Raw genomic sequence first — 23,166 nt, forward strand, 5'->3', positions numbered from 1 at the left:
CGCAACACGCCGCGAGGCCAAATCTGCGCTCTCCCCTGTGCAAAGCCCCGGGCCCGTCTGGTCCCCTCCCAGCTATGCGGCTCTCCCTCGTGCGGATTTAGTCCTTTCTGGGGGCTCGCACCGTCGTCCGTTAGCCCCAGCATTAATGACTTACTTTTGCACGTTCACCCCCCCCCATTTTAGCCCCATGTAAGTTTTCGCACTCAGCCCTTTGTTCTGCCTCTGCGCCGCGTGTCCCGTTTCGCACATGGGCATCTTCCCTGCAAAATCAGATTCCCCCGCGCCCTTTTTCAACAGCCCTTTGCTTGGCCCGCGGATTTGGGTGTTGCCCCTCTACAGCTTGGGGAAGCAGGGCCATGCAGTGCCCAGCCATGTGCAACAAAGCGGGAGGGGAAATATGGAGGCAGCAGGTTTTTAAATAAACGCTGTGCAGGCTGATGCTTGGCTTTTCCAGGCGCAGTTTCCATCCATGCCTGAGTTTCTCTGCGGGAAGATTGCAGGGAAAGATGCACAGTCCTTCCATGCCCAGCCCGGCGCGGCCCCCTGCATTGCCCTCCCGGCCACTGCGTGCCGGTCCCGTCATTTGCCTCCCCCTCCCTGCGGGCCGCCCCGCCGCGCTGCTCTTTCCAGCCATCAGGGGGAGCCCCAGCGCCAGAGCTTCCTCCTCGGAATCCCCGGGGCTGGGACCGTCGCCTGGCAACCGCGGCAGGGCTCGCAAACAAGCGGCTCGGAGCGCTGCTGTGCCCGGCGCAGGATGCCGCCCACCCGGGACCCCTTCCCCTACCCCCGCTACGAGAACGAGGACACCTTCACGGGCCAGGCCAGGCCGGGCCAGGTAAGGTCCCGCTCCCTGCTGGGCTGCCCGAGTTCCTACCGGGCTGTGCATTGACCCAGCTCCAGCCCAACCTGCCCCCCCGCCAACATGCAGCCACCTCTGGTGGGAACAGGGCAGCTGGAGAGCACAGCGGCTGCTAGGAAGGGAAGGATCGAAATTGAGGAGGCAGCACCCAGAATCCACTGTCTGTTGTGAAAGATTTAGCCTCAGTTTCCCGGTTTGCCTGGCTGGATCTTTCACATGGCAACAAACTGGTCGGGGTCAGGGGCGAGACACTGCCTGAAACTACTTTTGACTCCTTTTATATATAAAAAATGCCTGGCTTGCAAGTCAGTGGGGTCCCTTTGAAATCAACATTTCAATGTTTATGTCCAGCTCAACCCCCGCTTCTTCATGTATGTCACGGAGTCCCCGGGCGATGCTCTGGAACTGCTCTCCACAGAGCCAGTCAGGACTTTGGGGAGCCTCCTCTCCCTTGAAGCAGTCTGTCCAGGAGCGGCGCCAGGGTTTTTGGCACCCTAGGTGGGGGTCCTTCCGTGCTCCTGGTCGGCGGCAATTCTGTGGCAGGCGGGGGGGGGTCCTTCCAAGCTCCCGGTCTTTGGGGCAGTTCAGCGGCAGGTCCCGGAGTGAGTGAAGGACCCACCGCAGAATTGCTGCCAAAGACCCGGCGCACGGAAAGACCCCTTGCCACCGAATTGCCGCTGAGAGCGGCAAAATGCCGCCCTCCCAAATCCTGGCACCCTAGGCAACCACCTTGGTCGCCTAAATAGAAGTGCCGGCCCTGAGTCTGTCTTCAGGGCAAGAAGCTCACACGGCTTCACCTCCTGGGTCTTTCCTTGGAGCATTCAGCATGTGCCTCTCCATGTGCTTTCCACAGCAAGTCCACCCAGGCAAGGTCCACTCCCACTTTGCAATCAGACGTGACTCTCAGCCAGCCAGTAAAACAGAGGTTTATTTGATGACAGGAACACGGTCTAAAACAGAGCTTGTAGGTACAGAGAACCGGACCCCTCAGCCAGGTCCATTCTGAGGCCCAGCAAGCCAAACATCCCCGTCTGCACTCGCTTCCCATCCCCAGCCAGCTCCAAACTGAAACCCCCTCCAACCCCTCCTTTCTGGCCTTTGTCTCTTTCCTGGGCCAGGAGGTCACTTGACCTCTTTGTTCACCTTTAGCTATCCCCTTGCAAGGAAGGAAGGGCCCTGGTCATTTGGTGCTAGGAGACAGATTGTCAGCCATTTATGCACACTGGAGACTTTAGAAATGCATAGGGGAAACTGAGGCACCCACACAGTATTCAGAGGAAACATTAAGAACAGTCCCACTTCGTCACAGTGAGCTACTTAGAAATGGGGCCCGAGTTCAGCTGCCATCCAGGTGCTGGTGTGCAGAGCTCACTGCGGACTCTGACCTTTCACCAGAGTTTTATACTCCAGCCCTAGCTCTGATAGCTAGATCACTAGGCCTTGTGTTAAAAAAGGAGCAAATTGAAAACAATCAAAAATCCCACAACTCTGCAAACAGGATGAGTGAGGCCAGATCTTCACTAGCAGAGGAGCAAGGAGTCTGAGTAGGCAGAAAGCAGCAGGGGGGTTCTTGTGGGATTTAAACTATGTCAGAGGTTTGCTTGGGCACTCACTGGAAAGAGCTCTGGGCCGGGAGTGGGGGAGAACAGGAGTTACCTGTTTGCTCTGATGGGCAGTGGCTTTCACTGCCAATTATTTTTAGCCCCCATCACAGAGCAGGACAGACCCCATAGCTCTAAGGGCTGCACAAACACAGAACAAGATGGTCTCCATCCCAAAAGAGCTGTTATGGGTCGTAACAGCCCAAGTGATGCCAGGGAGAGTGGGGATACCAGAGGCATAAACCTTCCTTGTTGCGCCAGTATGACAGGTCTAGGCAGTGGCCTCCTGCACAGCCCTGCTGGCATGTGGGGGGCGGAGGGGGGGCAGTTGATGCCCTGGGGTTCCAAGTGCCTGCAGTTAAATCAGGGTTCCCCTTGCACCAGGCTAGGGACAGTGGGCTAACTTCCTCTACATACAGAATCACCCACACACCCACTGGAGTAGGGAGCAGTGCATGTGTCTGGAGGATGCCCTGATGCCAATGGTAAAGACCATCTGACAATCGGTGTTCAGAGCACGAGTGGCTGACTGTTGTTTGTTCCAGATAGGCCCTTATACTGAGCCCACCCACCTGGCCCAGCAGCAGGACCCCTGGAATCGCCTGCACAGAACACCCACCCTGTCCAGCACCAGGAAGGAAGTCTGGTATACAGAACCTGAGGTAGAGGCCCCAAGTGCTCCTCTGCCCCGCCCTGCCTTTTGCTGCTCCCTCCCCCTCCTCATCACCCTGCACCCTCTGGTTACCCTCCCCCGAAGGGCACCACCTGCAATGGTCCAGAATTAGCAGATACAAGTTCCCCAGTGCACAGCCATCTCTTCGCCCAGGCTGGGCAGCTGCACTGGCCAGGCCAAGGGCATAGTAAAGCCTTTCACCTGCAGCTGCATTGGTTTCCTTTCTGTGCTCCACTTGCTCCTCTGGGCTTTGCTTTCTGCCCAGCAGCATCCCAGGCCGTCCCCGTGTGCTGTCCCCACCCCAAGCAGCAGAGAGGAAGCGCGTAACACCCACGCTGCAAACCATCCGGGACACCTCTCGGAACACTTTGCTGCTCTCTAGATGCTCTCCAAGCCCTTGACAAACATTAACCTCACCTCACAATCCTCCTAATGTGGATTAAGATTTACTGGGGCCCTGAGCGCAAAACACCCCATTAAAAACTGAGGCCTGCCCACTATTTAACATGGGCGTAGTTTGCGGGCAGGGGGTCACGTTGCCCCCCCAAACCACAAGCCTCAGGCAGGCACCAGCAGAAGCTGTGCTTCATGGCGGGGGGGGAGCCAATAAAGTGATCAGCTCCCCCTTTGTGAAGCAAGGTCCCTACTGGCAGCACCAGCCTCTGCCCAGGGAATGAGGGGAATCTTAGCCACGCCTCCCCATGAGAGCCGGCCCCTCTCGATGGCCTTGCCCCTGCTCTTCCCCTCGGGAGGCCCCACTGTCTGGCTGGGGTGGGGGTGTGGGGACACAGGTCAGTGTTCTGCTCTCCAGCAACCTGGCCTCCTGCCCAGGGCAAGTGGAAGATCCGGGGCTCCCCATAGCAGCCTGGACTCCATGAGCGGCTCTTACCACCACCTGGCTCTCGCTTCCAGGCAGCCTGAGCAGGGGGCAGGACTGGGGGAAAGAGAAGCAGGGGCAAGGCCACAGAGAGGGGCAGGGCCTCATGCCTGTCCTCTTCTAGCAATGTTCTGGCGCTCCTGCTGAGGGCCCCCAAATTGGCTGGGGCCCCTGGGCACAGGCCACGTTGTCGATCCCCCCACTGCCCTTGGCTTAGATCTGTGTTACAGATAGGGAAACCAAGATGCAGAAAAGCAAAACAGCTTGCCCAGGGTCACACAGTGTGGCTGTGGCAGAGGTGGGAGTAGGACTTAGGCGTTCCAGGGCTCACTGCTCTGCTCTAACCACTCAGTCCCGTCCCTTCCCCAGAGCTGGGAGCACAGCTCAGGAGTCCTGACTCCCACGCCCCTGCTCTAAGCACCCGAATAAGAGAGAGAAAGTCTTCCCTGCGTAACTCCCCACAGTGAATGCAGCAGAATGTAATTTGTCCCCTGCCTCAGGTGAAGCCCGCGCAGCACCCAGGGATGAGGCGCCTTTACCAGCTTGTCAGAGGCTCTGGCTAGTGACTCTCTCTGAACCCTTCGGCAGGTTCCCAGAGACAGCCTGGATTTTAAGCTGACCTCGCTCTACAACCACCACAAGGAGCAGCTCAGAGACAAGAGTGAGATCGTCATCCACAAGGAGACCCTCTTGGATGACCATGGGTGAGCAAGAGCAAACGGCCTTTCCCCGATCTCAGGCAGGGCACAGCCTCCTCTGGGAGCAGCTTATTGGTGACAGCAAATGCCCCAGTCTGCTCACAGCTGCAAGGGCACCGGTAGCTTGGCTGTTCGCCCCATCCCCTTTTTGGGGCCGGGCCAGAGCTACTGCAATGCTGGGGCTGAGTTCGCTCGTCCCCCCTTAGCCTCAGGGAAATGTGGCCTAATAGTCAGAGTCAGTCCGACTGCCCCGGGCCCTCTGGTAGGGTGGAACGTTAAACAGTTTAGGGTCTTATGGCCTGGTTTAGCAGACAAATGCAGGCCTCTTGGCTTAAAGTGGGAAGACTGCTATCCTGAGGGTGGGGTTGGCAGCAGGGTGTAGGGGAATCCAGACCCACCCTACTTCACCAGGTCCCAGCCTAAGGCCCTAATAGACTCATAGACTTTAGGGTCAGAAGGGACCAATATGATCATCTAGTCTGACTTCCTGCACAAAGCAGGCGACAGAACCTTACCCATCCACTTCTCTAACAAACCCCTAACCTATGTCCGAATTATTGAAGTCTTCAAATTGTGGTTTGGAAGACCTCAAGCTGCAGAGAATCTACCAGCAAGTGACCCATGCCCCACGCTGCAGAGGAAGGCGAAAAACCTCCAGGGCCTCTGCCAATCTGCCCTGGAGGAAAATTCTTCCCAATCCCAAATATGGCGATCAGCTAAACCCTGAGCATGTAGGCAAGACTCACCAGCCAGCACTCAAGAAAGAATTCTCTGCAGTAATTCAGATCTCATCCCATCCAACATCCCATCACAGACCACTGGGCATACTTATCTGCTGATAATCAAAGATCAATTGCCAAAATTAAGCTATCCCATCATACCATCCCTTCCATAAACTTATCAAGCTTAGTCTTAAAGCCAGATATGTCTTTTGCCCCCACTACTCCCCTTGGGAGACTGTTCCAGAACTTCACTCCTCTAATGGTTAGAAACCTTCGTCTGATTTCAAGTCTAAACTTCCTAGTGTCCAGTTTATACCCATTTGTTCTTGTGTCTACATTGGTACTAATCTTAAATAATTCCTCTCCCTCCCTAATATTAATCTCTCTGATATATTTATAAAGAGCAAGCATATCCCCCCCTCAGCCTTCTTTTGGCTAGGCTAAACAAGCCAAGCTCTTTGAGTCTCCTTTCATAAGGCAGGTTTTCCATTCCTCGGATCATCCTAGTAGCCCATCTGTGAACCGGTTCCAGTTTGAATTCATCCTTCTTAAACATGGGAGACCAGAACTGCACACAATATTCCAGATGAGGTCTCACCAGTGCCTTATATAACGATACTAACACCTCCTTATCTTTGCTGGAAATACCTCGCCTGATGCATCCTAAAACCGCGTTAGCTTTTTTAACGGCCATATCACATTGGCGGCTCATAGTCATCCTGCTATCAACCAATACTCCAAGGTCCTTCTCCTCCTCTGCTGCTTCCAACTGATGTGTCCCCAATGTATATCTAATATTCTTAATCCCTAAGTGCATGACCTTGCACTTTTCACTATTAAATTTCATCCTATTACTATTACTCCAGTTTACAAGGTCATCCAGATCTTCCTGTATGATATCCCGGTCCTTCTCTGTGTTAGCTGGGCACCACCCTGGGGCAGCTAGGGAATGGGGTGAGGCAGAAATTCTCAGTCACAAAGTCCCAGTATTGGCATGTAGCCCAGCATGCTGCTAGCCCATCACAGCATTGGCAGCACCGGGGCAGAGAAACCTAGGAGATCTGGTATGGACAGATCTGATGGTGCCCCTAGTACCACGACAGAAGAGAGGGGTGTTTGAAGTTAATGACTAGCAAGTGACATCAGAGTCCATACGCTGCAGCTAGTTACTGTGAGAACAATGCTAGAGAGACACGGGGTTGCAACCTCCCAGGACAGAAGAGCTGCTCTGTTTACCTCAGATTTGGGCATTCGAGGATCATGGGAGGGCAGCTTCTTTGCACAGGCTGCTGCCTTGGCTGGGGCTCCTGCCACATTTCTCCCCAGGAGCTGAAATCCTGGCCCTGCAGAGCATTACATAAACTCAGGGCAGCCCTGACATCAGCAAGTCACTTGGCCAGCGCATGCCTAGGCACTACCTTACCTGCTGCCTACCTCGCCAGCTTGCTGGGCGCTGCAGGATGAGTGGCATGGCCTTGGTCACACTGACTGCTGCTCTGAAAGGGCTCCATTGTTAGGCAGCACACTGGTGAGTCCCCACTAGGTACCCAGCTGATCACAGGGAATGCCTGCGGTTTGTAGCTATTTGCACTAAGAGCCTGTACCTGGGATACAAGCCAGCTGGAAGGATTCCATGGTAGCTGGTGGCAGCTTCTTGCTGGGCCAGAGAACAAGTACCAACGCTGCATAAAGGCTAATGGATCCCTGCTCAGAAGAACAGAACAGAAACCTTAGCCTGAGCTTGATTCCTCAGCCCCTCACTCTGCCTCCTGCTCCCTGACCAGAGCTGTAACTAGGTATTTTTGCGCCCGAGGCAAGAATATAAAATTGCGCCCTCCCCCAGGGCCAGCTCTTTGGCGGCAATTCCGTGGTGGGTCCCTCAGTCCCCCTCAGAGGGAAGGGCCTGCCGCCGAATTGCTGCCGAAGAATGAATGAAGTGGTGGCAGTAGAGCTGCTGCTGAAGCGCCACCGATCGTGGCTTTTTTTCCCCCCTCTGCCGCTTTCTGCGCCCCTTGGCTTTGTGCGCCTGAGGGAAGTGCCTCACTCACCTTGCCCTTGTTACGGCTCTGGCCCTGACCAATAGCCACCCTGCCCTCTTCTCATATGCTGGGGTGGTAACAAGCCTCTGGGAGCCAGCAGAACTTACTTGGCAGCTTTTTACAGGCGTCCAGTCCCTGAAGGCTGGGGGGTGTCAGCGGCAGAGCCTTGTGTCCCAGAGGCACAAGCACAGACCCTGGCCACAGTGTTGTTCTTGTCAGTTTCTCCCTACAAATGGAGGAGGAGGCAGAACCAGGCAGGATATTGTGCTCTTTGCAGAGTTGCCAACTGTTGTGACTTTATCACACATCTTGCAATATTTGGTATTTTCCCTCAAGCCCCAGCTCTGGAAGTGAGAGACCCTCAGCTTTTATTTAAACAAAGTACATTTCTAGCCCTCTGGGCTGCAGAGAAAAGCCTGGAAATGTGCCCTGAGCGTGACCAGAGAGGCTCAGAAAGCAGGAGGCAAAGAAACCCAAAAGCATCATTTGTAAAGTTTTGGGAGCCTCACTCCTGACTTTTGAACCCTTAGGGCTGGTGATGCTGCACCTGACAACAAATCAAGAGGCAATTAATACATGCAAGATGATCACGTTATCGTTACCATGGGCATGTTGCCCCAGGGGGAAGACAGGTCTGATCAGGTTTTTCCCATTTGAAAGCTCTCAGTCCTGCAGTCAGACCCAGTAGCCTGGATAGCTGCAAGGAGCAGCTGATCCCTTTGTCGGGAGCCCTGAGCACATGCACTAAACCCACCCAGACGGTTCTTTGTGTTACAGTAGCGCCAGGGTGTTATAACCTTATTCCCAGATTTGGACCTTAGCGTCCAAAATATGGGGGTTAGCATGAAAACCTCCAAGCTTAGTTACCAGCTTGGACCTGGTACTTGCTGCCACCACCCAAAAAATTAGAGTGTTTTGGGGCACTCTGGTCCCCCTGAAAAACCTTCCGTGGGGACCCCAAGACCCAAATCCCTTGAGTCTCACAACAAAGGGAAATAATCCTTTTTCCCTTCCCCCCCTCCAGATGCTCCTGGAGAGATACACAGACACAAGCTCTGTGAATCCAAACCGAGTGACTTGCCCTCTCCGTTTCCAATCCTGGAAACAAAAGCACTTTCCTCTTCACCCAGAGGGAATGCAAAATCAGGCTAGCCACTTCAACACACACAGATCTCCCCCCTGATTTCTTCCTCCCACCAATTCCCTGGTGAGTACAGACTCAATTTCCCTGAAGTAAAGAAAAACTCCAACAGGTCTTAAAAGAAAGCTTTATATAAAAAAGAAAGAAAAAATACAAATGGTCTCTCTGTATTAAGATGATACAATACAGGGTTAATTTCTTAAAAGAATATTGAATAAACAGCCTTATTCAAAAAGAATACAAATCAAAGCACTCCAGCACTTATATTCATGCAAATACCAAAGAAAAGAAACCATATAACTTACTATCTGATCTCTTGGTCCTTACACTTAGAAACAAAAGATTAGAAAACAGAACTACTTCTCCAAAGCTCAGAGAAAGCAGGCAGCCAGAAAACAAAGAACTCAGACACACAATTCCCTCCACCCAAAGTTGAAAAAATCCGGTTTCCTGATTGGTTCTCTGGTCAGGTGTTTCAGGTGAAAGAGACATTAACCCTTAGCTATCTGTTTATGACACGCCCCCCAAATTGCAGACAGTGGGGAAGCTCACTGGCGGCAATTTCCTTCTAGAACTTGAAAATAAACAGATAAACAGATTAATACAAGACATGCACCTTTACATATACCCCTAAGTATATAACTAACAGACTTCTACATTTTAAGAACACTTTTTAACTACTGAATTCTGGGAAACTCTCACAGGAGAGTGCATGAGCAACTTTGTTAGAAGCTCCTGTGATGTGTTGAATTTCAAAATGAAAATCTTGGAGAGCTAAACTCCAACGAAGAAGTTTTTTGTTGTTCCCCTTGGCAGTATGAAGCCACTTTAGTGCAGCATGGTCAGTTTGTAGTTGGAACCGCCGTCCCCAAACATATGGGCGTAGCTTTTCCAGGGCGTACACAATGGCATAGCATTCCTTTTTACTGACTGACCAGTGACTTTCCCTCTCAGACAGTTTCTTGCTGAGAAACACGACAGGATGGAAGTTGTGATCTGTTGCTTCCTGCATGAGCACTGCTCCTATACCACGCTCAGATGCATCCGTGGTTACTAGGAATGGCTTGTCAAAGTCCGGGGCCCTGAGCACAGGGTCAGACATGAGCGTTGCCTTAAGTTGGGTAAAGGCCTTTTGACACTCATCAGTCCACTTAACTGCATTTGGCTGGGTCTTTTTGGTCAGGTTGGTCAGTGGGGCAGCGATTTGGCTGTAGTGTGGTACAAATCGCCTGTAGTATCCGGCCAAGCCTAAGAAGGATTGGACCTGTTTCTTTGACCTGGGGACAGGCCACTTTTGGATAGCATCCACCTTGGCCTGTAGGGGGTTTATGGTTCCTCGACCCAAAGTTGAAAAAATCCGGTTTCCTGATTGGTTCTCTGGTCAGGTGTTTCAGGTGAAAGAGACATTAACCCTTAGCTATCTGTTTATGACACAGGGGAACAACCAGAATGCAGGTGGCATGGTGCTAGGTGCTGGACATGTACCCAGTAAGAGCTGGCCTCTGCCCCAGGGAGCGCAGAGTCTGGAATTCTAATGCCTTTCCCTCCCCTCCTGCCTACTCCAGAGCATTGAAGGGTCTCGAGCCTGTGAAGGAACCCGAGCCGCCCCCCATGGAGCACCGTACAGCCAGGGGCCTGTCTGTGAGATGCTGGGTCAGCCCCACAAAAGAGTCGATCCACAGCATCGAGGGAGCCATCGGTAAGGGCAGCAGGCAGCTACCTGTGCCTCCATCTTAATGGAGATCAGCCAATGGGATGGGCCTCAAAATGTGTCACAGCTCACAAGGTTGAAAGTCTGGGAGTAGGCGGGACCGGGGCTGGCGGGGCAGTAACAAAGGGGCTGCTCCCTTAGTGCAGGGCACTATGGAGGCTGCTTCACAGCCATATGGAGATCCCAGCTCCAATGTGGCTGTGGTATGAGGCTGCCTGGGCAAATCCTATCCTACCTACGTCACAACTATTCTGCAAGGATCAGTGTTTGCCATTACTTATCAGCAGGACCCCAGGCAATGAGGCTCAGAGATTAGGTGGCTGGCTGGCTAGCTATCAGAGGCACTGAGTACCCACTGAAGAGACTCTCCCAAGGCCACCAGTGAGCCTGTCAGAACTGGGGATGCATGAGGCAGCATGACCTTACGGATAGAGCACTGGCATGGGAGGCAGGAGACCTGGTCAGTGCCACCCAGCTGTGTGACCTTGGGTGAATCATGCCGCATTCCTGTCTCAGTTTCCCCATCTGTATAATGGGAATAATGATGGTGCCCTTCCTTTGTGACATACTTGGAGCTCTACGGCCACCATGATAACTACTAGAACCGGAGTCCCCGTTCACTCCAGCATGAGGCCCGGCCTGATGCCACCTTGCACGCTTGGTAGTAGTAATCACATGACTTTCTCCTTCCCTAGAGTGTCCTCACACAGCTGCCACCAACAGTGGATACTCCCGCAAGGAGAACGGCGGCTTCTTCTCTCAGTGAGGAGTTTGCTGGCTTGTGCCCTGGCTGTGCGGCTCTGGACCCAGTTCCAACTTGAGTGAACCTTCTTCTGTCTGCTCTGTGTGCATTAAATCCCTCTGGTCAGCAAAGCTTGTCCAGAAAAACAGCCATGAACAGGAGAGATTTTAATTTAATTTCAGTCTTGTTTCCCTGTCCTCTTTGCTGCATTCATCCCTCCATGCTGGGTAACTGTGGGGTACACAGCATTGCAGCAGCAATACTGACCTTCGTGCATCAGCCCAGAATACATTATGCTACCTCTCCACCTCCAACGTGGCTCCAGTCAGACATCCAGTCTGGTCTTCTAATTCTGGGGGTCCAACTTGGTGCTCAGCACCCACAGCCCCCAATAAAGCCTGTAGGACCAGTAGGTAACCAGTCAGACCCTTTATTAACTTGGGCTTCCAATAATCAGGGCTCCTAAAATAAGAGGCTGTTTTCCGGAAGCTGGCCTGTGGGCAAGAGCAGGCACCGCACGTGGCAGCGTAGCGCTTTATGCATTAAAAAACATTGGGGCATTCAACAAACTGAAAAGGCAGCAAATTCCATACTAATCCAAGGACATTTTTTTTCACACAATAGATACTTAGCCTATGGAACTTGCTGCCACAAGAAGTTGAGGCCAAGAATTTGCAAGATTTTTAAAAGGATTGGGGATTTTTCCATGGAAATGAGAAAATTCAGAGTAGAGTTAATTCTGGCAGGGATATTAACCTTCCTGCTGCAGGGCTCAAACTCATCTCTATTACAGACCAGGATGAGACCTAATGTGGGGGCAGATTACCCCCATTCTGCTATCCTAAGGTTCTTACACCAGCCTATAAAGCAGCTGGGGCTGGGCACTGCCAGAGACAGGGCTATATGGAGCCATGGGCTGATCCATGCTGGGGATTCCTATGCGCCTGCTGTTTGGGGATTAAATCATCATGGACAGAAATCCAGCTTCCCCACAAGATGCTTTTTAAAAAAACTCAAGTGATTTGTTTGGTCTCTTCCATGCCAGCGAGTTCACGCCTCGGCTCTGCCCTCTTGGGAAAAGTTGCTTTTCCTTGTCCTTACAATGGTTCCAGCATGGGTACACGTATGTTGCTCAGGAATCATGGGATGCTGCCAGACATCTCTGCATGGTGAGCAAATGGTCTTCAGCAAGGTAATTCAGGCCCCACGTGTAACACCCAGCACTAGCACATCTCCAGCCTGGGGCTCAAAAACACACCTGATGCTCAGTACCAGGCAGCTAAAGGAGCCATCTCCCAGCTTTCTAAGACAAGCCAGTTTGGGGGAAGCCCAGTTGCAGCTGGTCTGTATCAGAAAGCTTGCACTAGCATGACAACATGGAATTAGTTACATCAGTGCAAAGGCCTAATGTAGATGGATTTAAACCAGGTTAATTCATTAAATTACCTGGTTAAAATAATCCAGATTAAATGGCTCTATAGTGGGGGTTTACACCTGTGCAATTAAATGGATTACTTATACTGGTGCAAAGCAGCCATGTGCAGATCAGTGGCTATACATGACACATCCAGCCCCAGGGTCAGGCCATATGTGAAGAGTTTGATGATCTCAACTCTACAGCTGCTTTATATTTGTCTGAACTCCTCTGGGGAATAGTTGGTCTCAGAGTAGGAGCAGCCAGTCAGAGGCAAGGTGCATAGGTTGAGACAGATAAGGCTTGATAGAATTCAAGCACCTTTCCAATGTGGAAGATGCTACTGTAGCACTTGCCTGCATTACACCCCGCTCACACCAGCAGCTGCTCATTTCCCCCTCCATGTATGCCTCAGGAACAAGAAACACACACACCAGTTTACTGCAGCTGTGGATCAGCTCCAGCGTTTATTCCTCGGCAGTCATTGCTGGGCTAGCCCTGCCTTAGCCTGCACAACGGGGAAAGAGTAACGACAGACTCATACATGATTCTCCACCGGTTTGAAGAACTCTATAGAGTTTCCATTAAAAGAAGTTCCTCTCTTGGCAATAGAAGAGGGTGGTGGTGGGATGGATGGGCAGCTAACCAGCCTTCCAGAATCATGGCTCTAGCCAAATGTTACAGCAGCCAAAAGTGTGAACCTCACGACCCCCAATTCACTTCAGTGCCACATTAACCTCCAACTCCAGGCAGGGCTAAGGCACCTCTATGCTACAGGGACTAGCACCACAGCAAGGGAGTTCTGACTAGCATGTCCCCAAGCCCAGGAGCTAGGTTGATGGACACTTTCTTCCATTCACCTTGCTGTGGCTACCCCAGGGGCAAGCGTGGCACAGCAACAGCGCTGGAGTATGAAGTTTGCACAACTGTGAGCACCATAGCAATGTCAACCCAAAATGTAGACCAGACCTCAGCAGAAATCAACTTGTGGGTTTGTCCTAGAACTCCCCTCTGCTGGGGGGAAGAATTGGAACAGGGGTCTCTCATCTCAGGAGCTTGCCCAAACCCCTGGACATTCTGCTGTGGGTCTCCTTCAATCTCTGAAGCCACTCCACTTTGGATAATTAAATGTGAGTGGTGCATGGGGACTGGACCTTGGCTGTCCCTGAGCTAGATTCAGTCTCTCTGGCCTAACACAACTTTCATAATTTAGCCACAGTGGACCAGTTTCAAGAAGAAGGATTGAGAGAAACCCACATCACAGTATCCCTGGTCCTAGCAGGCAAGATGGGCAGCTGAATTCCTTTGGGACTTAGGCAGGAGACAGGCATCCACCCCCTAGAGGGAAGCAGTAAGAGGCACCCAGGAACTTCACCCTGAAAACCAAGTGGGGCACCATGTTCAGGCTCAGTGAGAGTTCTGTGGATTAGTGAGCTGAAAACTGGGATGTAGGAACCTGAATGCCAGCCTGAGTCCCCCAAGTCCCTTTGTGGGTCTGAACCTTCATGACTTGCTTTTCCTGGAGCAGTGAAGCTGTCCCCATGAGAGGCCATCAAGAGCCTACTTCACCTCCTTGTATGTGGGTGACTAATGTATCACTACAGCCAATCAGACTCATCAGCTCTTACACAGATAGTCTCACTGAAGTCAACATGCTCACTCATCTGCATAAGGGCTGCAGCCCTGGGGATGGGTTCATAGGACCAGGCCCCATGGTATGCATGGTCAGACTGACACCTCCTAGGGCAGGGGTAAGCAACCTGCGGCACGTGAGCTGATTTTCAGTGGCACTCACACTTCCCAGGTCCTGGCCACCAGTTCAGGGGGCTCTGTATTTTAATTTAATTTTAAATGAAGCTTCTTAAACATTTTTAAAACCTTATTTTATATACAATAATAATTTAGTTATATATTACAGACTTATAGAAAGAGACCTTCTAAAAATGTTAAAAGATATTACTGGCACGCACAACCTTAAATTAGAGTGAATAAATGAAGACTCGGCACACCACTTCTGAAAGGTTGCCGACCCCTGTCCGAGTGTCTTGCCTGTGAAGCAGACAGTGCCAGAGGGGTTCAGAGAGGCCGCTGAAAGCACACTCTGGGAGGGAGAGCTGAGCTAGATTTCAGTGCCCCTTTAACACCATTACGTTTTAGTGCTGGAGGTCAGGGGAGAATAAGCCATTGACAGAGAACCTGTCAAGGGGCATTGCTTTGTTTCTCCACCCTGCCCGAAACCAGCTTGCTCTCCCATCCATTTCAGCCCTGCTCCCCACATCTGCTGTAAGATCACCCCCATTGCCTTCAAGCTATTTGCACTAGGCTGTGCAAAGCAAGTGTCCCCAGGATACTCCTGAGCTACTCTTCAGCTCACCAGGGTACTGCGCTCCCAGTGCTGGGAGTTAACACAACACACCCACAATACCAACCCGTCACCCCAGGGCACACATGCCAAGCAGGATGGCCTTGGGTGCCAAAACAAACACGTACTCTCAGCAATTGCCCTGGAAGGGCCAGACGTGCAGCAAAAATAACCAAAGGCTTGAGCCCTTGAAGTGGTTTTAATACTGAGAGCTATAAACTATTGTAGGAGCCTTGAGCAAAGACCATCTCCCCCTCATTACAGTCAACCATGAGCCAAGGATCAGGATCATTTATTTTCTTCTGGAGAATACTAAGCTACTCCAGCCTGCATGCAATTTGGGGAGCTGAACACCAGAGATTACAAGGATTTTAAGGAGTGGAGGGTACCACAGTGTGGCTCAGATTTTGAAAGCTCAGTTCCCTTCACAGCACTAAAATAAGGGGCCACATCTGTATGTTGCATGCTGAGCCTACTTGAAACCACCTCCCCACCCCCCATTGTGAGTGCAGCGTACATCCAGGTATAGTCCTGTTACTGGCAAAGCAGTGTCTAGAGGCACTGCTGAAGTCTAGCTAAATACCAGAGCCAGGCAGCTAAATCACCCTCTGGCCAATGGAGCAGGATAACAGGCTGCCTCCAGCCACCCTGGGCAACATCACCACGTTTAAAATGAAGACTTACAAGAATTTTATTTATTATGAGCTTGACCCCCATCCCCTCCAAACCCGCCACCCAGCAGGAAGCCCCCAGAGCGGCACGCATTCCTTAGGGAGAAATGAAGTCCCATGTGTTCCAGGGACAGATGGAGCCCCAAGCCTAGCTGGGGCTGCTGGCCAGACACCGCAGGGCTGCAGGGCACAACGCTTCCCGGGAACACAGTGGCCCGGGCGGCTCTCTGCAGTCGGCTGCTCGTGGGCCCAGGCGGGTTGATCAGAGTCTCCCCGACTGTAGCACAAGGAAGCCCCATGCAACCCCGCTCCTCGTGGGCCTCCCGCGGGCGGCTGGAAAGGGAGTTACTACTCTGGGGCAACCGTGTGAACAAAGCTCCCAGCAGCTGCTCTGCAGCACTTGTTCCGCGCCCTCAGAGCCAGCGCTCCGCTGCCCTGCCCGGAAACACCCCCGGCTCGCGACACACACACACACCCCTCCCCCGAAGGGCTCGGCCGCACCCCCACGCTGCCCAAGGCAGGCCCCGCGCCGCCGGGCTCAGATCAGAATCGCCTCGATACTCATGGGCCGGGGGCTCGGGCCAGCGCGGACCCGCCCCGCGGCCTCATCTATCTGATCGACTCATCACCTCTGAGCGCCGGGCGAGCCGGCTGCGGCCTCCAACTCTGCCCCGCACAGCGCCCGCGGGCTTCGCGGGAGGGGTCTTCTCATCTCGGGCCGGGCGGCCGCCCCCGGCCCGATCGAATAAGATCAACGTGTAGGCGGGATTCCAGCAGGGCCACACGCTGCGCACACACACCCCCACCCCTGCACACGCACCCCACCCCCGCACCCCCACGCTCGCTCAGGTGCACACTCTTCCCCGCACTCTCACGCGCCGTCCGCTCCCCTGCAGTGCTCCTCGTGCGCAAAAGCTCCCTTTTATATAGCATAGGGCCGCAGTGCATCATGGGAGCACCAGCTGCCTCCATAGAGCTCGCCCCAGACGGGCCGCGGCCTCTCGGGCGCCCTCTTCGGCCGGGAGGATTTCACGCAACCCTCCTACCTGGACCGCTGTTTTTCACGTCCAGCTCCGTTTGCCCCCAGCCAGGACCGGGGCCGGGTGAGCTGGAATCGGGACATCTCCGCATCTCCAGCCAACAACATTATTTTAACATAATTTAGAAACAAGGATTAGCTCAAAACGTGTGTTTTCCTGAGGGGAGATGTTAACACACTATGAGACTTAAACATCCCATTGTCTCACCCACAGAATTCTTCTGCAGAACTGGGCGGGACCTTAAACACCTGCTAGCATCAGTCCCAAATCAGAAAATGGGTACAGTCCACAGTGGCTGGGGCAGCTCCATAATATGAAATTGTCTTGTTTTAGAGATCTGGACAGAAAACTTAAGCTGCACAAATACAAATGTGAGGTAGATCTGTGCATATGCAGGAAGGCCAGGGAAAGTCACTATCAGTTCTCAGGCTCTAAGTACTCAATTATTTTCCATGCAGGGAGGAGATTTGTTCCCTCTATATTTTTCTGTGATTTGCATTATAGTTTGATAAATGTATTCTGACCACCGAGTTTACTTGGCTCATAGCTTTCAGAGCTTGTGTGATTTCTGGCTTTGTCTGTGCACAGTAGATCACACCAGACACAGGCATGCTCAGCCCCAGTCTAGCACAATTCAGTAACACTAGTCACTCCATCTGTGCAGACCAGGACACTGCTATAACATGCTAACTCACTTCCATGATGTAGCAGGGTCTGGGAACACGTTTGTTTTGTTAGTATAGAAGGGACATAATTTGACTCCTGTGGGCTGTAATACTTGGGTCTAATATTGGTTGCTGGGTTTAGTGTGGGTGCTAGAGGAGGTCAGTCTAGATATTCTGCTGGCCTTTATTGAATGAAATTCCTGCATCTGGTCAATTGCATAGTCAGCCCAATCCCAAATTCTGTCCGGCAGTGCCCTCTGCCATACCTACAAGGCTAGCACACGCTCCATGTAGCCAGTAACCAGACTATAAAGAGGGGATGTGTTTTCCAGGCTCTGCTACAACGGGTTAGTTTAGACTCCATTCTAGGTGATGGCTGAAACTTCCACATTCATTCACCAAGGAGAAAAATCAGAGAAGCAGAAAGGGGCCAAGTGAGATGAAGGGTGGCACAGAAGACAAGGTGCTAGCATACAACTTGGAAGACTCAGGTTGAAATCCCTGTTCTACCACAGACTTCTTGTGTGACCCTGGGCTAGTGATTTAGTCACACTGTGACTTAGGTCTCCCTCTGTACAATGGGAATCATACTGCCCCCCTTCATAGGAGGAGTGAGGATAAACATTAAAGATTATGAGGTGCCCAGATGGGGGCCCTAGAAGAACTTACTGTGGATTTTACACCATCTTTAGTATTCAGTCCCTCAGAACACCAACTTAAATGTCTGATACCCTCCCCCTAACACATCTGAATCCGTGCCCAGACCTCCAAGAACAGTATCCATGCACAAAAGTCCCTATTTCAACTCGGCTTTCCTAATGGCTATTGTGAGAAAAGAGGGTTAAGAATCTCACATACTGGGTTCCATCCACACAAGTTTTCATGGGAGCTACACTGAGTTCCCATCATAGAATCATAGATGATTAGGGGTGGAAGAGACCTCAGGAGGTCATCTAGTCCAATCCCCTGCTCAAGGCAGGACCAATCCCCAACTAAATCATCTCAGCCAGGACTGTGTCAAGCCGGGCCTTAAAAACCTCTAAGGATGGAGATTCCACCACCTCCCTAGGTAACCCATTCCAGTGCTTCACCACCCTCCTAGTGAAACAGTGTTTCCTAATAGCCAATCTAGACCTCACCCACTGCAACTTAACACCATTGCCACCACTGAGAACAGCTGAGCTCCATCCTCTTTGGAACTCCACTTCAGGTAGTTGAAGGCTGCTATCAAATCCCCCCTTACTCTTCTCTTCTATAGACTAAACAAGCCCAGTTCTCTCAGCCTCTCCTTGTAAGTCATGTGCCCTAGCCCCCTGATCATTTCATAGAATCATAGAATTTAAGGTCAGAAAGGACCATCATGATCATCTAGCCTGACCTCCTGTACATTGCAGGCCACAGAACCTCACCCACTCCTGAAATATCCCCTAACTTCTGGCTGATTTACTGCCCTCCACTGGACTCCCTCCAATTTGTCCACATCCTTTCTGTTGTGGGGGGTCCAAAACCGGATGTGGCCTCACCAGTGCCAAATAGAGGGGAATAATCACATCCCTTGATCTGGCAATGCTCCTACTTATACAGCCCATAGGCTGTTATCCTTCTTGGCAACAAGGTCACACTGCTGGCTCATATCCAGCTTTTCATTCATTGTAATCCCCAGGACCTTTTCAGCATCACACACTTGGAGAATGTTTCACAGGGAAGTGTTGTCCCATTAACTGATGTGTACATTAATTGAACAGCTGCCTTTAAGGGGGTCACCAGCCTTAAAAGAAGGTGATAAACATAGCTAAAAATGCCATCTGCATTCTAAGTAGTTCTCGAACTCCACTGCTCTGGAAACAAGAAACTAAACAGATAGGTAACAGTTTGCGACATCAAATCCCTGAGCTGCCCTCCAAGCTCTTGGTAGCACATGGTTAACCAAACTCATTCACATCCCTGCCAACCCTAGTGTAACAGGCGCACAAATAAGGTAGCACACAAAAAAATTCTGTATTCTACTGAGACCTGATCCAAAGCCAATGCAAGTCAATGGAAAGACTCCCATTGACTCCAATGGGTGCTGGCTACTAGAAAGACAAAGTGAGGCTGGGAAGGGAATACCTCAGTCTTTGCCAAATGAAAATGGACAAAGTCAGTAGGGAAGAGACATTTTATTGGCAAGTTTTTTGTTCAGGATTTTATAAACAATGGAGAATTTAAAAAAACTAAGCTACAAAAAAGTAGTTGAGTGATCCCTTCACTGCAACTACTGTAGGGGATTGATTCCTACATTTCAATCTGGGTGTGCAGAAGCTGGAGAGAACAGCTCAGAGAGGTGAAAAACAAATTGAGAAGACAGGCCCATTGGAGATGGAAATAGAATACAGAATATCATCAGTATAGGAGGCATTTGTCTTTAACAATCTATATACTTTCCAAATATACAAGCTGTGATGTTAAAATGTGGCTTAGACATTATCTTTACTATTAAGTTTAGTTACACAGTGTTCCCACCCCCTCCCTCCTTAGTATAACTATCAAGGCTTGTGTTGGCTTCTAAACCACTTTCATCCAGCACATCATTCAAGGACAAGGATGATTTGTACAGTATGTCAGGGTCCCAGAGAGCAAGCAGTCTTCTAGACACCTGTAGTTCATGCTACATTTACACCAATGACACACTGCTATCACTGAACAGTGATTTGCTGCCCATTGCAATCCAGATCTACTTTCTGCTTGGAAAACCTTCTTACATGAATATAGAAGATAGTCTTCAGAACCACGTTAGATAAGTTTCATTTTGTTACCTATTGAGAAGTTTCAGTTGAAGTCTGTGCTTTTAGGATATCATCTCTCTAGTCTTAGACCCCAAAATACGTAGCTCTAACACAAGAGTGTCATTACGGTCAACTTATCTCTCCCCCCCCAGCTTTTCTTACTACACTTATTGGGACTTAAAGGTATTATCCCTAAAATAGCTTAAATGCAACCTGTTCCCATCTATGTTCTGTCAAACTGAAAACTGTATCCATTTTGGTAGGCCCAAGCAATTAATTGTGAAACAACAAGAGGTTTTCCTTAAGCAGACTGTATAATGTTATAAGAAAGAGAATTTGATCTGTATACATACATAAAGTGATCTTTGCTGATTACTTTATAAAGGGATAGGAAGATAAAAGAACATCTTCTCACTTTGCTGAAAGCACAGAGAACTTGGAGCTGTTGTGAAGAGCAGAGGGTCACTCTCTTAGTTTGGAAAAGGCTTGGTAATGGGGAAATTTCCTCTTGGCATCGCCAAACTGGGCTCTGTCCATTCCATTGGCCTCTCTCCGCCTCAGGTAAGTTCTCCTTCTCAGCAGCTTCTCCCAAACAGATGTGTGTGTCTGCAGCCTTGAGATTCATTTTATGAACAGAACATAAAAAGCCATCACAATGCAGGATATAGCCACCGCTGCATGAAGTCTGGTGCCGATTACTGCAGCTGAAAGACAAAATGAAGATACACAGCATCTCCAGCACACATCTCAGGATGACATTCACTAAAGCTCACAACACCTACATGTAGGTAACTATCAGACCCATTTTACTGATGGTTTAGTGTCTGAAAGGTTAAACAGCTGCCATCCCCTAACAAGAAAGTTACAGTGAATGAGGAGCAAACCCAGGAGCAGGCCCCAGGTGTCTTGGCTCCCATGGCTTGCTCTCACCTGCCCAGGGGTTTCCCAGAGCAGGTAGCCTCGCGCCCTCCGTGAGTGGAGCTTTGCAACGCTGGGACCCCCGGAGTTCCTGCCTGCGCCCCCACCGGCCCAGCCCCCGCCTTACCTTTGTAGAACACGCCCCAAACCCCGCGCTTCTCGGACAGCAGCCAGGCCTTGAGCCGCGGCACCTTCCGGAAGTAGGCGCAGGTGCAGACGAAAAGCAGGCCGAACACCAGCACCCCGTCCAGCGAGTAGGCTGCAAGGCAAGTGGAGCAGAGCGTCACCGGCTGCAGCGGGCGCGGGCCCAGCCCCGCCCTGGGTCATTCCCCCCGTCTCCCCTCCCCCCTAGCGGGCCGCGGGTCATTCCCCCCCCCCCACTTCCCTCTCCTCCCCTCCGCCCCGGCCGGCCCCGGGTCATTCCCCCCCCCGGCCGGCTCCCTCCCATCTCTGCGCCCCGGAGGCCCGGCCAGGCAGGCTGCTGAGAGGTGGCCACTAGCCAGCGCCGCCCGGCCTGAGAGCCCCCCCCCCCGCGGAACCCAGGCCTCTGAGCTCGGGCAGGACACGCCGGGCTACGCTCGCCCCTCACCGTTGGTCATGGCGACGGGGGGGGGAGGGGCGGCCGCTTTGGAGTCCCGAGCGGCTCCCGTCACCGCATCTCACAGACCGGGGCGCTCCGATCCTCTCTGCGCATGCGCCACGACCTGCCAGCCCACAGCCAACGCGACAGCCGGAACCGCCAGGCAGAGCCAGCCGAGCGCAGAAAGCACAGGCCAGACGCAACCAGTCGAAGAGCGAGCGGCAAGGCGACGCCAATCAAACGACTTTACGCTCTTAGGCCTCCTCAATCGAGTACCGATAGGCGACTCCAATTTTTTTTTTTAAATTAATTATTATTGGTACCAGGCGTAGACCCAAACTGGGATTAGGCCACTGTGTCAGCGTGGCACACACACTGAAAGATAATCCCTGTCCCAAAGAGCTCACAGTACACATAGGCACAGGTATGGTTGCCAGCCCTCCAGGATTGTCCTGGAGTCTCAAGGAATTAAAGATGAATTTTTAATAAAAGGTTATGTCATGGGGTGAAACCAACCAGAACTGGCAACCCTAGGCACAGAGTGGGAGGGTAAACTGAGGCACATCAAGGGGAAGGGACTGGCCATAACTCACCCAGTAGTAGGATGATCAGGTGTCTGTTTTTTGACCGGAACACCCGGTTGAAAATGGACACTGGTGGCTCTGGTCAGCACCACTGACTGTGTTAGGTAATAAAGCAAGTCCTCACTCAGCTCTCCAGCACCCGAGTTCGTGCGGAGTTGGTATAGGGCACACAATTCTGTCAGAGACCAGACACCAATGCGTTGATCAACGGGCTCACACTATGCTTAGCTCTCAAAGCTTTAGATTAAGTGTGGCCCCTTTATTAGGGGTGAGCATTAATATTTATACACAGAAGTAAACAAAGTGATTAACAAAAGATAATGGTCATGCATAATCAATCAAGATTTTACAGGAAAAGCAAGTTTAACAAGTAAATGCATAGAGATAAAGGCTAATGGCTACTTGAGAAAGGGGGTGTCATGAGTAGTTTGCAGGTCAGTGCTTTGTTCGATAAAGGGTTCAGAAAGGATTATGCAGAGACGGCCAGTCTGGGTGTGTTTTGGCTCCCCAAAGTTCACCAAAAGTTTAGACCCAACATTCCTCCATTTGTAGCTTTGAGATAACTATTAATCAAAAAGCTACACCCTATTTCAAGATCTCAAGGGCCGCTTGGCAATTTCAGCCTGGGCCAATTCGAAGAGAGTAAGGCTTTTAGCTGAAGTGGGAAAAGAATAAACTGACTTACATGAGTTTATGAGGGAGGGGACACACTGAATACAGCAACACAGTATTATAAGGACTACTATGGCCCCAACAACACCCACCAAGAGGTTTTTAACCCACCCAAGTCCGGGTAGCCAATTCCATAAGGCTCCCCACCAATCATAAGGTGGCTGGCCAGAGGAGTAGTTTTTAGCCATTTCCCTTAGGTGTTTGGTACGTTGAAAAGTGTCAGAGTAGGTGTCATTTACAAAAACACAGCATTCTTCATTTATGAGGGCGCAAGTTTCTCCCTGGGCTGCTAACATCATATCTAAAGCCATTCTGTTTTGCAAAGCTAACTGGCGCAGCTGGGACATTTCCCCGGCCTGATTTCCAAATAGGGTTGCAGTTTCATTGGTCAAAGATTCTAATAGTCCCTGTAGACGGATGATAACACCCTTC

At 51.3% G+C, this 23,166-nt stretch overlaps 2 protein-coding genes and 1 non-coding gene across 6 annotated transcripts; 1 reads left to right on the forward strand and 2 right to left on the reverse strand.

Annotated features, from left to right (window-relative positions):
• Positions 1–88: 88 nt before the first annotated feature.
• C4H1orf194 (chromosome 4 C1orf194 homolog) lies at positions 89–11,219 on the forward strand. Of its 4 annotated transcripts, XM_030561118.1 has the most exons (5): positions 643–835; positions 3,006–3,122; positions 4,599–4,714; positions 10,176–10,309; positions 11,017–11,219. In XM_030561118.1, exons 1-5 carry the CDS (start codon positions 755–757, stop codon positions 11,085–11,087), a joined length of 519 nt encoding a protein of 172 aa, XP_030416978.1. In that variant the 5' UTR covers positions 643–754; the 3' UTR covers positions 11,088–11,219. The 4 variants fall into 4 exon arrangements, with proteins under 4 accessions (XP_030416981.1, XP_030416980.1, XP_030416979.1 ...); XM_030561119.1 differs by lacking the exon at positions 3,006–3,122 and having other exon boundaries at positions 630–835; XM_030561120.1 differs by lacking the exons at positions 4,599–4,714; positions 10,176–10,309; positions 11,017–11,219 and adding an exon at positions 4,511–4,592 and having other exon boundaries at positions 97–835.
• A 4,829-nt stretch (positions 11,220–16,048) lies between these two features.
• LOC115651785 lies at positions 16,049–16,424 on the reverse strand. Its single transcript, XR_004000452.1, has one exon.
• Positions 16,425–19,358: 2,934 nt separating this feature from the next.
• TMEM167B (transmembrane protein 167B) lies at positions 19,359–21,610 on the reverse strand. The gene is made up of 3 exons (XM_030561122.1): positions 21,488–21,610; positions 21,026–21,157; positions 19,359–20,684 (listed from the first exon to the last, which is right to left on the reverse strand). The coding sequence occupies exons 1-3, from the start codon at positions 21,495–21,497 to the stop codon at positions 20,602–20,604; spliced, it is 225 nt and encodes a 74-aa protein (XP_030416982.1). The 5' UTR covers positions 21,498–21,610; the 3' UTR covers positions 19,359–20,601.
• Between the last annotated feature and the right edge of the window lie 1,556 nt (positions 21,611–23,166).

Source organism: Gopherus evgoodei, chromosome 4, assembly GCF_007399415.2.
Source record: "Gopherus evgoodei ecotype Sinaloan lineage chromosome 4, rGopEvg1_v1.p, whole genome shotgun sequence".
NCBI lineage: Eukaryota > Metazoa > Chordata > Testudines > Testudinidae > Gopherus > Gopherus evgoodei.

What these genes read in the sequence shown, in the direction of transcription:
- TMEM167B (XM_030561122.1), bottom strand. An exon ending in TTGGGGCGTGTTCTACAAAG is followed by an intron (nt 20,685 to 21,025) that starts GTAAGGCGGGGG and finishes TTTGTCTTTCAG; the next exon opens with CTGCAGTAATCGGCACCAGA.
- C4H1orf194 (XM_030561120.1), top strand. Translation starts at nt 470, where the DNA reads ATGCCTGAGTTTCTCTGCGGGAAGATTGCAGGGAAAGATGCACAGTCC. An exon ending in GCCAGGCCAGGCCGGGCCAG is followed by an intron (nt 836 to 3,005) that starts GTAAGGTCCCGC and finishes TGTTTGTTCCAG; the next exon opens with ATAGGCCCTTATACTGAGCC. An exon ending in TCTGGTATACAGAACCTGAG is followed by an intron (nt 3,123 to 4,510) that starts GTAGAGGCCCCA and finishes CCCCTGCCTCAG; the next exon opens with GTGAAGCCCGCGCAGCACCC.